A 13,243-nucleotide genomic window follows, 5' to 3' on the forward strand; every position below is an offset into this window, starting at 1 on the left:
GCCTGGTCACATGATCTTCCCCACAGAACTTTGCATCTTTGGTCCTCTATTTAGTGAATCCCGAGCCGAATCTTCGCCGATCGATCTGCAATTTAGCGAATTACTTATCATTGTGTGGATTGTATTCATGCACAAATTAAAAAAGGGAAAACATTTAAATAACAAAAAATATAATAATAAAATAAAAAAAACGGCAGCTTGGATTGCTGCGTTAATGGGCAACGCCCTGCAGGCAGCAGAATGCCACAAATCAGCTGGAGACGTTTACTCTGACTTGTGAATTCAGCACTTCCCTCTCCTAACCTTGCTGTGGTTGTGTAGCTATACTGCAGTCGGCTAGCAGTGCCAGTGCATAGAATCCTACCTACTGTACCCTCTCCAGTAAGGGTAACCAGATGTGCTATTGCAGCTTGTTTAATCCTTAGCACCCACAGACACCGTTAACATCTCCGTGTTGGAATGTATTCCTCATGCTTTCCCTTTTTCTCTGTTCTCTCTCTCGGTTTCCCGTCTCTGTTGGGCTTTTTCTCCCCGATTCACACAGCACCGATGCCGGTTATCACACTGCGATCCCACGGTTGACTTGAAGTACATTTAGTGCAGGATCGCAGTGGGAAACCTCTGCATTGGGGGCTTTTGTGCTCTCTCGCTTCTTCAAGCCTACACATTCTCTCTTGAACACACCGCCCACATCATGACGGGAGCGCAGCGTGAGTCCTGTTGTCGTATTTATACAGAGCCAACCACGTCTGCAGCGCTGTACACCATGTGGTGTACCAATGCACACAAATCCAGGGATTGATCACACAATATAAGCACACCAGATATAACATGTAAACAACTCTGATTGAGGGACTTAATGAGCCACCTGTGCTGAAGCTGGGATATCCTGAAAACCTAACCTGTTGGGGGGGGGGGGGGGGAATAGTTGAGCACCCCTTTTCTAACTCGTGGCCCACCCCCCCCCCCCCCTCTTCGTCTCCTCTCTCTTTCTTTTTCTTGCCCTCTCTCCTTTATCTCTCTCATGCTTTCTCTCTCTCACCGGGCAGGGTTCGTCTCGCTGGCATGAAAATCTCCAGACCCCCCATCACCGTGGGACACTACAAGATGGTAAAGCACAAGGGAGACCAGGGGAATGAGGAAAACCCACATAGGTGAGGAGACGGAAAGAAGTACATTTGTTGAATATAAAACGTCATGGCAACTTCATCCCTTTTTGGTTTAGGGCAGGGGTGGTCAACTCCAGTCTTCAAGGGCCACCAACAGGTCAGGTGTGCAGGATATCCCTACTTCAGCACAGGTGGCTCAATCAGTGGCTCAGTATGGCAGCGAAAGGGTTATTCCAGGAGCGACCAGCTCCAGTCCTCAAGGGCTATAAACAGGTCAGGTTTTCAAGATATCCCTGCTTCAGCACAGGTGGCTCAAAGACTGAGCCACTGATTGAGCCTCCTGTGCTGAAGCAGGGATATCCGTAAACCCTGACTGGAGTTGACCACCCCTGGTTTAGGGCAAACTGGATTACACTGGTTTATCGAGAATAGCCATAGTGTTAACAATTGCCTGATGCGTTGGAAATGGCCACCCAGAAGTAACGGGTGTGTAAAGGGGGATGGCGGGTTTTATAATAATTTCAACTCTTCACATGGGGGGATTGCACATGAAGTATCAGAGCCTCCAACACACAGAGACTCTCACAGCCGCCACCAATCTGTCATTTCAAGGCTCAAGCTGCCTCACATTATAATCTGGTCTGCAACTGTTACATACGCCTATAATCATATATTCTCTCTAACTGTGCATGCAATGTCTGTACATTCAATGTGTAACCTCGGTTCATTTAATGTAACCGTGTATTATCATAACGCTGTGTCCAGGACCTACTTCGAGTTACGTCTCGTTTCCAAGTATTACTGTACTTCCTGGTAGAACGCTTTATAAATAAATAAACAAGTAAACTGTGGGATTCATTGCCCATGGAGACTGTGATGGCAGGTACAATAGATATGTTCAAAAAAAGGTTGGACATCTTTTTAGAAAGGAATATACCAAATAAATCAACATGGGAAGGATGTTCATCTATACCAGTGTTTCCCAACTCCAGTCCTCGGGGAACCCCAACAGGTCAGGTCTTAAGGATATCCCTGCTCCAGCACAGGTGGCTCAGTCAAAATGACTGAGCCGCTGATTGACCCACCTGTGCTGGAGCAGGGATATCCTTAAGACCCGACCTGTTGGGATTCCCCGAGGACTGAAGTTGGGAAACACTGATCTAGGGATTAATCAGATTGCCAATTCTTGGAATCAGGAAGGAGTTTCTTTTTTTCCTTATGAGATATCATTGGATGGTGTGTCACTGGGGTTTTTTGTTTGCCTTCCTCTGGATCAATATACTGCAAGTACGGATGTAGGATAAGTATCTGTCGTCTAAATTTAGCATAGGTTGGACTTGATGGAAGTATGTCTTTTTTGAACCTCATCTACTATGTAACTATGTAACTATGTAACTATGTAAACACCCCCACTTCTGCAGGAGAAAAATAACTATGAGACTCCTCTTCCCTTCTATGCAGGTTTGATCTGCTCATCCGGACCCAAAGGATGTGGAAACAAGATGGGATGAACTCCTTGAGCTACACGCTGCTGTCCAGGGAGCTGGAGGGTCTGTACACCAATATCACCGTGGATATAGGAGTGGACCCCAAGACCCAGAAAACCACAAGGATGCGGGCTCCTACCCCTCCGGCAATCCGCCGCGTCACCAACGTCACCCACAGCAGCCCCACCGCCACGGAGAACCAATCCCTTGCGAATGCTTCGAGCCCCACGACGAGAGAGCCAGACGAAGAGTTGGGGAAGAAGAGGACTGCGAAACCTACCGAGCAGAGGAGGGAGGGTGTGGGAAGAGCAGGGGGAGGAAAGGCCAACGTGTCGAGGAGGATCAAACGGGAGGGGAAGAAGCCCAGAGTGGCTCCCAGCCAGAGCAGAGGCGAGGGGGCTCGTGGAACGGGGTCACCCGGACTATCACGTGTGCACTTGCAGTCTCAGAGCCCTAGAAAGATAAAGCTCAGAAGCAGCAGGATAGAGCATGGCAAATCTCCACAGAGATCTGCCAGGAACGGCAGAGGTCAGAACGGGAACCCAAAACCTCCACCTGAGGCTGGAGTGGTCAGGGATGTAGTGCAAAGGAGGCCGCTGAACCAGACCGCGCAAAGCCGTCCCCCGGCTCTGGTATCGGACGGCCGAGCGGGAGAGGGAGCCGCCCGGCTTTGAGAGCTGGAGTTTGGAGTGGCAGAAAGCTCTGCTGGTTATCGATGAGTTGATAGAAGCCAGGAATGTGATGGGACGCTGGAAGCTCTTGCGTTTTGTCTATCCAGAACAAAAGGAGGTCGCAGGAGCCTTAAGAAGAGGTTGGAGTTGGGAACTAAATCCTATGGCAGAATATTGTGTGTTGGGGTTATGCGAGACTTCTGCCGGTGCTGATAAGCTAACTTTCCTGTGTTCAATTTAGAGGGGCGTGGGGGGTTTGTTCAGAGACTTCCCAGCAGTGCCTGGCCTCTTCCAGAGTTCATCCTCTCCCCTGTGTGCTGCCCAGGTGTACTCTGTATACTTTAACTCTTGCAGTGGTGTGAGAGCCCGTGGTATAGCCATACTAAAGATGGGAGCCATGCGACCTTGTATTCTTGGATTAACCAAGCAGGGTAGTAAGGCTCGTGACTTGAGTTACCATTAAAGAACATGCCGCCTTTTGGGTGCAGTTAAGTAATGGTAATCCAACTCCAGAGTGCCTTGTTGTTTTAGAAGATCAGGATTCACTGTGAAAATGGCCAAAAAACTAAAAACTCTTACATTTAGCAAAATTCAGTGTACATTTAAGATCGTTAGGTGCACTGCCTTCTAATTCTCTCCGCCTTGGTAACCATACCCTTTCTCCGCAGACAGAGGTTATGGCGCTGCTGTAGCATACGCTCTGGAAGCGATTACAAAAATGTACATATACATGTTAATATATATTTTTTAAACGTTAATTGAATGTTGGGTGCGGCCCTGGAAAAGGATTTTCTCGGGCTGTGTCATGTCGTAAAGGATAAAAATGGTACTGGGATTGTTGGATGCGGATCTCTCAAGAAGAATCTGAACGTGTGTGTGTGTGTGTGTTTCAGTATTTGAATTCAAGAGTTTTAAAGTGTTTAAAGGTGCATTCACTCCAAGTTTTCAACCAAATATCTGCCTCTTCTGTTTATTAGTCATTGCTGTATTTTGTATTTTTTTATGGGTGATATTTAATATGGCCGTTCCCATGATATTCTTCCTCTCTCCATCACAAGCTACATGGGGGATCAGTAATCTTAATCCCGAAGGCGCAAGAAGCCGCAGATATTGGGGGCGTGGGGCGGTTTATTTTTCTATGTATGCGAGACGGTGTGATTAAGGGACGTGGGAAGAGACGCTTTCAGAAAAGCAAACGCACTTTCGGCACCCAAAGGCCAGGATTATACAAGTTACAGACAGAAATGTGTCTATACGTGTGGGCTGAGGTCCACGCTATGTATGTTGTGATATAAGCTGACCCCCTCAGGGCATTCACACTATGATGCTGTGTTTGAAGTGGTATATTAAATTAAAAATGTGAAAGATGTTTGCAACTCGCTGGTCTCTTAATGAAACAGGGTGCTTTATATCCAAACATCCCTCTGGCAACAAAGGCAAAGAAAAGGGTGAGAAACAGTCACATTTCGTTTTTAATTCTCATTCTAACTAGATGACGCATTGATACTGCCACGGTATAAATGCAGCCCCCTCACATGGCAGCGTCCCACGGAGCTGATCAGTTCACCGAGAGGAATCAGTAACCATAGTTTTGCTAGAATTTCCTTCCATGGGAAGGAATCCGTTTGGTGGAGAGAGAAGTGGGGTTAGTGACACTGCTCTGCAGTTCCTATCGCTGACTGTATTGCTTTGCACACGTGAACGCACGCCGCTCTGCACACGTATGGGCTGTACAGGATTTGCTTTGCAATTCATTGCTACCTGCTCTGGCAGCAAAAGGAGAACCCATAGTTACGACCCTCTATATTCACACTCCCTAGTAGTTTGGGACGGGCGGGTCGTCCCTCGGATGCCCCAGCAGGCTGTGCACTGCATTCTTGGCGTGGTAAATGCAATCGTTGACCGAGACCCCCTCGTAGGATGCTCCGATGAGGCTGAGAGGCAGAGACTGCTCTCGCAGGAAGCTGAAGATCCGGTCTGTGGGGACAGCAAGGGGACAGGTGTCAGTGTGTGCAGCGATACCGTTACTCAGGGTGGGATCTATCTGGGGCACAGTGACAATTACTTGGACTTCGACTGTGTCACTACTTGGAGAGAAAACAAGTCTGTGTATTACAATATGGTTCAAATGTATTTACTGGCTGAGAAGAACTGGGGACACTGCAGTGACAGCGTGAAACTGCTCTTGCGGGAAGGGGAGAAATTGCATGACCGTGTGACGGTGTGCTCGCTGGGTGCTGCGTGGCTATGGATGGAAGTGACTGCTCGCTGGGTGCTGCGTGGCTATGGATGGAAGTGACTGCTCGCTGGGTGCTGCGTGGCTATGGATGGAAGTGACTGTGCTCGCTGGGTGCTGCGTGGCTATGGATGGAAGTGACTGTGCTCGCTGGGTGCTGCGTGGCTATGGATGGAAGTGACTGCTCGCTGGGTGCTGCGTGGCTATGGATGGAAGTGACTGTGCTCACTGGGTGCTGCGTGGCTATGGATGGAAGTGACGGTGCTCGCTGGGTGCTGCGTGGCTATGGATGGAAGTGACGGTGCTCACTGGGTGCTGCATGGCTATGGATGGAAGTGACGGTGCTCGCTGGGTGCTGCGTGGCTATGGATGGAAGTGACTGCTCGCTGGGTGCTGCGTGGCTATGGATGGAAGTGACGGTGTGCTCGCTGGGTGCTGCGTGGCTATGGATGGAAGTGACGGTGCTCGCTGGGTGCTGCGTGGCTATGGATGGAAGTGACTGTGCTCGCTGGGTGCTGCGTGGCTATGGATGGAAGTGACTGCTCGCTGGGTGCTGCGTGGCTATGGATGGAAGTGACTGCTCGCTGGGTGCTGCGTGGCTATGGATGGAAGTGACTGTGCTCACTGGGTGCTGCGTGGCTATGGATGGAAGTGACGGTGCTCGCTGGGTGCTGCGTGGCTATGGATGGAAGTGACGGTGCTCACTGGGTGCTGCATGGCTATGGATGGAAGTGACGGTGCTCGCTGGGTGCTGCGTGGCTATGGATGGAAGTGACTGCTCGCTGGGTGCTGCGTGGCTATGGATGGAAGTGACGGTGTGCTCGCTGGGTGCTGCGTGGCTATGGATGGAAGTGACGGTGCTCGCTGGGTGCTGCGTGGCTATGGATGGAAGTGACTGTGCTCGCTGGGTGCTGCGTGGCTATGGATGGAAGTGACTGCTCGCTGGGTGCTGCGTGGCTATGGATGGAAGTGACGGTGCTCGCTGGGTGCTGCGTGGCTATGGATGGATCTGATAGTGCTCGCTGGGTGCTGCGTGGCTATGGATGGAAGTGACTGTGCTCGCTGGGTGCTGCGTGGCTATGGATGGAAGTGACTGCTCGCTGGGTGCTGCGTGGCTCTGGATGGAAGTGACGGTGCTCGCTGGGTGCTGCGTGGCTATGGATGGAAGTGACTGCTCGCTGGGTGCTGCGTTGCTATGGATGGAAGTGACTGCTCGCTGGGTGCTGAGTGGCTATGGATGGAAGTGACTGCTCGCTGGGTGCTGCGTGGCTATGGATGGAAGTGACTGTGCTCGCTGGGTGCTGCGTGGCTATGGATGGAAGTGACGGTGATCGCTGGGTGCTGCGTGGCTATGGATGGAAGCGACGGTGCTCGCTGGGTGCTGCGTGGCTATGGATGGAAGTGACGGTGTGCTCGCTGGGTGCTGCGTGGCTATGGATGGAAGTGACGGTGTGCTCGCTGGGTGCTGCGTGGCTATGGATGGAAGTGACGGTGCTCGCTGGGTGCTGCGTGGCTATGGATGGAAGTGACTGCTCGCTGGGTGCTGCGTGGCTATGGATGGAAGTGACTGCTCGCTGGGTGCTGCGTGGCTATGGATGGAAGTGACTGCTCGCTGGGTGCTGCGTGGCTATGGATGGAAGTGACTGCTCGCTGGGTGCTGCGTGGCTATGGATGGAAGTGACTGTGCTCGCTGGGTGCTGCGTGGCTATGGATGGAAGTGACTGCTCGCTGGGTGCTGCGTGGCTATGGATGGAAGTGACTGCTCGCTGGGTGCTGCGTGGCTATGGATGGAAGTGACAGTGCTCGCTGGGTGCTGCGTGGCTATGGATGGAAGTGACTGTGCTCGCTGGGTGCTGCGTGGCTATGGATGGAAGTGACTGCTCGCTGGGTGCTGCGTGGCTATGGATGGAAGTGACTGTGCTCGCTGGGTGCTGCGTGGCTATGGATGGAAGTGACTGCTCGCTGGGTGCTGCGTGGCTATGGATGGAAGTGACGGTGCTCGCTGGGTGCTGCGTGGCTATGGATGGAAGTGACTGTGCTTGCTGGGTGCTGCGTGGCTATGGATGGATCTGATAGTGCTCACTGGGTGCTGCGTGGCTATGGATGGAAGTGACGGTGCTCGCTGGGTGCTGCGTGGCTATGGATGGAAGTTACGATGCTCGCTGGGTGCTGCGTGGCTATGGATGGAAGTGACGGTGCTCGCTGGGTGCTGCGTGGCTATGGATGGAAGTGACGGTGCTCGCTGGGTGCTGCGTGGCTATGGATGGAAGCGACTGTGCTCGCTGGGTGCTGCGTGGCTATGGATGGAAGCACACCGTGTCACCTTTTGCCTGAAATCCATTTTTACATGGAACCCTTATAAGCGTATGCTTAAAAGCTGTGTTTACAGCGAGCATTAGCTTATAAGGGATCCATGTAAAAATGGATTTCAGGCAGGTGACACGGTGTGCTCATTTGCATGTAATTTCCCAGAATCCCTTGCTGCAGTGGAAGCACTGTATGCAAGGTGATAATGGTGAAAGGCGGGTTGCACACCTGTCTAAGACATGTGAATGTGCTCACAAGTGATATAGATATAGACACACACACACATCCTATAATAATCAGTCCTATGCTGGCGTTGCCATAGGAAGGAGTGGGCGGATCCTGTATCGGGCTTTCTGCAGTGACTCATCGCCCCACGGTTACAGGGTGCGGAAATACACGCGACTTCCCCCCCGCGGCTCCTCCTTACCTGTGCGCTCCCGGTGTCCCACGGTGTACTGAGGGATGCAGTCCTGCGAGAGGGGAACACACATCTTTATGCCACAATATATGGGAGATGGGGCAGGCCACTAACTGCTTCATTTCCATGCTTAGCTCAGGGGTGGGCAACTCCAGTCCTCAAACTGACCTATTGGTGGCCCTTTTCAGGATATCCCTGCTTCAGCACAGGTGGCTCAATCAGTGGCTCAGTCGTGCTGAAGTAGGGATATCATGAAAACCTGACCTGTTGGTGGCTCTTGAGGACAGGAGTTGCGCCCCCCGCCCGGTGAAAAAGTTTCAGCAACAACACCCCCCCCCCCCAAACAAAATGCGCAATGAAAACGCCTCCATTGTGGACGGGAATTAACAATAAGCTGGCATATAAGAACAGACGAACGCAATGAATAAACTCCGATAGCTTCTATATACATTACACGGCGAGGAAAGGGGTGGCCGATCTGGCTCCGGCAACATTAACACTTTATTTTGTCGCTTTCGTGGTCGTTTTGACCAGCAGGGACAGGACCCCAAATTATTTACCCCGAAAATACTCCGGAGTTTACGGAATACAGGCCGAAGAAAAACCTTACAGCTTTGCACCGGCAGCTCATTTAAATGCACCCAAAAACGCCGCCAAAAAGACGACCGGCATTTCTGTTCCGTACGGTGAATGTTGAATAGCGGAATGGGACATTTGGTCGCCGCCGGCGTTGGCCGCAGAATGACCCTCCTCCGCAGCCGAACCACCGCTGGAATCCCCGCCGCCGTGGGCTGCTTCTAGGGTAAGTTTTATTACGGGTTAGGGTAGGGAGTTAATTTAAGGGTTTTAAGTGCTTGGGGCAGGGGGTTTTAGGTTAAGGGCTTAGGATAGGGGGTTAATTTAAGGGTTTTAAGTGCTTGGGGCAGGGGGTTTTAGGTTAAGGGCTTAGGATAGGGGGTTAATTTAAGGGTTTTAAGTGCTTGGGGCAGGGGGTTTTAGGTTAAGGGCTTAGGGTAGGGGGTTAATTTAAGGGTTTTAAGTGCTTGGGGCAGGGGGTTTTAGGTTAAGGGCTTAGGATAGGGGGTTAATTTAAGGGTTTTAAGTGCTTGGGGCAGGGGGTTTTAGGTTAAGGGCTTAGGGTAGGGGGTTAATTTAAGGGTTTTAAGTGCTTGGGGTAGGGGGTTTTAGTGTAAGGGCAAGGGCTTAGGGTAGGGGGCTTTAGTGTAAGGGCAAGGGTTTAGGGTAGGGGGTTTTAGTGTAAGGGCTTAGGGTAGGGGTTTTTAGTGCAAGGGCAAGGGCTTAGGGTAGGGGTTTTTAGTGCAAGGGCAAGGGTTTAGGGTAGGGGGCTTTAGGGTAAAGGGATTTAGGGTAAGGGCTTGGGGGTATTAGGGTAAGGGCTTTGAGTAGGGGGTATTAGGGTAAGGGCTTTGAGTAGGGGGTATTAGGGTAAGGGCTTTGAGTAGGGGGTATTAGGGTAAGGGCTTTGAGTAGGGGGTATTAGGGTAAGGGCTTTGAGTAGGGGGTATTAGGGTAAGGGCTTTGAGTAGGGGGTATTAGGGTAAGGGCTTTGAGTAGGGGGTATTAGGGTAAGGGCTTTGAGTAGGGGGTATTAGGGTAAGGGGATTTTGGGTAAGGGCTTGGGTGCTTTAGAATAAGGGCGTTTTAGGGGAGGGGGTTTAGGCACTTACCTTGGCGGTGAAGTGGCCGGCGGCGGAAGGTTCCGGTGATGGCACGAGTCTCGGTGAAACAGCTGCAGCCAAATGTCCCAGAGTGCTGAATAGGCCGCTCAGTTTGATTCTGTGTGTAATAGGACAGTGACATTGCTCTTCTCGAAAACTAAAGGGGTTGAACCCGCCACTGTTCTTAGGATAAAACGATCTCGTGGCCGTGGACATCAATGGCTGCTGAGGAAGGATGATGAGAATAGCGGTAGGAATCCCGTGTCACCTTGTGCAGCGTCACAATGGCTCTGCTCGGCGCCTCTCTCGCTCCCAGCTGCGTCTCCGCCGCCTCCGTCGCCAGGTGCAAGAGCTTCTCCGAAGACACGGAACCCGGCTCCCCCAGGCTGCTCCGGAACCACGCGCCTCCCAGCATCACCTGGGAGAGAGGGGAAGGAGAAGAGCTCATGTGGGCCAGGTCCAATCCCCCGTACTGCCGGCGGATCTCTGCTAGAGAGGCCGGCGACCTCTTGCACAAAGATTACATTCAAGTACAGCGCCGGGATCTGTCAATGCGTTGCAGGCGCTGAATAGGTTAAAAAAAAACATTTTTCTATTGCGGAAACGTTTAAACCAGCCTCGCTGTGCTATAAAACGCTCACGGCTACCCGCCTATTACATGTGGCGGTTGTTCGCCATTTTTAAAATGGCTGCCTTTTCCTCCGCTGCGGCCAGAGTATCTGAACGCTTATTTGTTGCAAGTTCGCAGTACCTTTTTGTATCCGTTTGCGAATGTTTGCCTTTATTTGGATAGCATTCTGTTTATGTCATTTAGATCATTGTGTACCCTCATTGTACTGAGCTGTGGAATATGTTGGCACTTAAATAATAATATTGAGTTCCCTTTATCCCATGCGCTATTTGGGTTAGGAGCCCATTGTACCTTTGGGACAATATTCAGTACACTGTGTGACCTTTACTTCCTTATGTTCCATAATTAGATAGTAAGCTCCTTAGCCCACGGGGTCTATTATAGTCCTGTGTGCAGCACTCGGCTATGTCCTTAATAGTATAACCAGAGCCTTTCATTTCCAAAGCACATTACAGCGATACTGCAAGAACATTGCAAGCAGCCACCTCTGGGGTGGAATTCTGGCTCTGGTCTGAACGCCCTGCAGGTGGAGGGGTTGAAGACATACCGTGATCCGGGTGGAGCTGGACCCGCGTCGGTTTTGCTGCGGAAACGGCACCGAATCGTAAACTATCCCCAGCAGGACCCTGTCCTCTGATGATGGGACCAGGTGTCCAAAGCCCTGGGGGACAGGAGAGGGGTCAAGCAATGTGGAGAGGACATCCCAGCCTGAGAGAAACCCATCGTCAGTCCCTCCCAGGAGCAAAGTGTACTAATGGCAGTGACATGGTTAAGGGGTCAGTCCCTCCTAGGAGCAAAGTGTACTAATGGCAGTGACATGGTTAAGGGGTCAGTCCCTCCCAGGAGCAAAGTGTACTAATGGCAGTGACATGGTTAACGGGTCACATCTGAGTGATTGATGTATTTTCTTACCAAAATCTGAAATGTGTAAATCTTTATCTATTATCTTTAACATTTGCAAACATGGTGACCCGACACTTGTTAGGGGTGCGATTCCCTCTGGCGGCTTCCTTTTGTCTGATGCCACCGTGCGCTACACAAGAGTTTGCACAGGCAGAACTTTCCCCCTTCCAGTATCCTATCTCTGATAAGGGTAATGAAAACACTGACGAACACTCCCCTATTCAGGAGTAACAGAATCTTGGCTTTTAGCATGGTTATAGGAGTGTAAGTTGTGTATTTCTGCCCGTAGCAGCTGACCGGTGATTGGATACAGTGACCGCCACACACTTACAGTAACCGGCAGTACTGCTCCATCGTACTCCAAGTTCACCACAGCCACTGATACGGCGCTGATCTGACGCAGCTCCCTCGCCAGAGGTTCTGCGGACGTGGTGAGCAGCCGACCGAGAGCTGGGGGACAAGTTACAGCATCAACACCCGATCTGTGTCACCCAAATACTAAAGACGTTATACTGAGGGGTGAGCAAGTGAAAGGAGAGAAAAAGCTGCAATTATCTCAGTGATCCAGTGATCACGGCTCTTCTGCATTGTGTGCACACACACACACACACACACACACACACACACACACACACACACACACACACACACACGGCTCCAATACACCATTTCCACCCGAGTGGCAGGATTGGGGCTGGACTTCCGTTGGGCATACTACTTAACAGCTGATATTTCTGGTAGCCATCACTCTTTGACAAAACGCCAAAGTGCGAAACGCGTCCGGGGAATGTTGTCCTTCTTTTACTCCATGGCACTGGCCAAATTAATCTTTTTTTATTGCTACCCACAGTCGGGCTTTGAATGTTCAGCCGGGCCCCGCTTCATCTCCTTCTCTCCTTGTTCGTTCATCACCGGGAGCCCATCCCCCAGGAAGTTTCTCATGGTCTGGACTCTGAGTACGTCACCATTATTACACGGATTGGGAACCGACTTACTAGGACAGCTACGTGCTTTCCCCCCCCCCCCCCCACCCAACACCGATTATCCGATGGCGGCTTCTCCTTGGGACGCAGAAATCGGCACTAGCCGGGAATGGTTTTTCCCTTACCCTCGGTAGGCCATCACCCTGGAGTGTCACAGCACTCGCAGAAGTGTCGAGCGGCTCATTTAAAACACGGATATTATATTATATGACTCACTACCACTTCAAAAAAAAATAAACCCACGCAAAGAGATCTTTATCAAAAACGTGTCACTTACCAGTTGCAGTTATCACCCTTATTATTTTTTTCGGAGGATTTGTTTATTTCTATGAAGACAGCAATATAGAGCAGGGGTACGCAATTGGGGGGCGTGACCCCCCTGGTTTTATTGGGGGGGGCATGGAGGTTACAGAGACCCTGCGCTCTTCAGCGCGAGGCCTCTGTAAACTCATTTACCTGGCTTCTCCATGGCAACACAGAGTCAAATGACGCCGCGGGGTCACGTGACGTAACGTGACCCTGCATTAAAGGTAAGGGGGGGCGCGACCCACGGGGATAGCAGGCAAGGGGGGGCAGTGCAGAAAGTTTGCGTACCCCTGATATAGAGAACAGCGCTCAACCTAATGATGTAACAGAGCTAGTGAGTGGGTACAACCTTGGAGGTAACGGACAGCAGTAAAGGTTACATTAAGGCAGTATACCAAAAAGAAAGCCTATAAAAATGGTGCACACCGCACAATGTTAAACTAAACCATTATTGCTACAAAGGACCCTGCCGCTCATTAAGCCAATCTACCTCTGTGTAATCAACCGTACTTA

At 51.1% G+C, this 13,243-nt stretch overlaps 2 protein-coding genes across 7 annotated transcripts in view; one reads left to right on the top strand and one right to left on the bottom strand.

The window, feature by feature from the left end:
- Nucleotides 1-5,385, top strand: part of B4GALT3 (beta-1,4-galactosyltransferase 3) — a 42,794-nt gene extending 37,409 nt beyond the window's left edge. For 3 of the 4 annotated variants that reach the window (XM_075607903.1, XM_075607905.1, XM_075607904.1), the window contains exons 6-7: nucleotides 1,050-1,154; nucleotides 2,571-5,385. In XM_075607903.1, coding sequence (XP_075464018.1) covers nucleotides 1,050-1,154; nucleotides 2,571-3,270 — 805 coding nt within the window. In that variant the 3' untranslated portion in view covers nucleotides 3,271-5,385. The remainder of the gene's footprint in view (nucleotides 1-1,049; nucleotides 1,155-2,570) is intronic. The other variant, XM_075607907.1, reaches the window with a different exon arrangement.
- The window catches only part of PPOX (protoporphyrinogen oxidase), a 21,020-nt gene continuing 7,777 nt past the window's right edge, over nucleotides 1-13,243 (bottom strand). For 2 of the 3 annotated variants that reach the window (XM_075607908.1, XM_075607909.1), the window contains exons 9-13: nucleotides 11,773-11,891; nucleotides 11,086-11,199; nucleotides 10,176-10,325; nucleotides 8,238-8,280; nucleotides 4,722-5,244 (exon numbers count right to left, since the gene is read on the bottom strand). In XM_075607908.1, the coding sequence (XP_075464023.1) occupies nucleotides 5,084-5,244; nucleotides 8,238-8,280; nucleotides 10,176-10,325; nucleotides 11,086-11,199; nucleotides 11,773-11,891 (587 nt within the window). In that variant the 3' untranslated portion in view covers nucleotides 4,722-5,083. Of the gene's footprint in view, nucleotides 86-4,721; nucleotides 5,245-8,237; nucleotides 8,281-10,175; nucleotides 10,326-11,085; nucleotides 11,200-11,772; nucleotides 11,892-13,243 lie in introns of those variants that run through there. The other variant, XR_012802614.1, reaches the window with a different exon arrangement.

The sequence above is a fragment of the Ascaphus truei genome, chromosome 7 (genome assembly GCF_040206685.1).
Source record: "Ascaphus truei isolate aAscTru1 chromosome 7, aAscTru1.hap1, whole genome shotgun sequence".
NCBI lineage: Eukaryota > Metazoa > Chordata > Amphibia > Anura > Ascaphidae > Ascaphus > Ascaphus truei.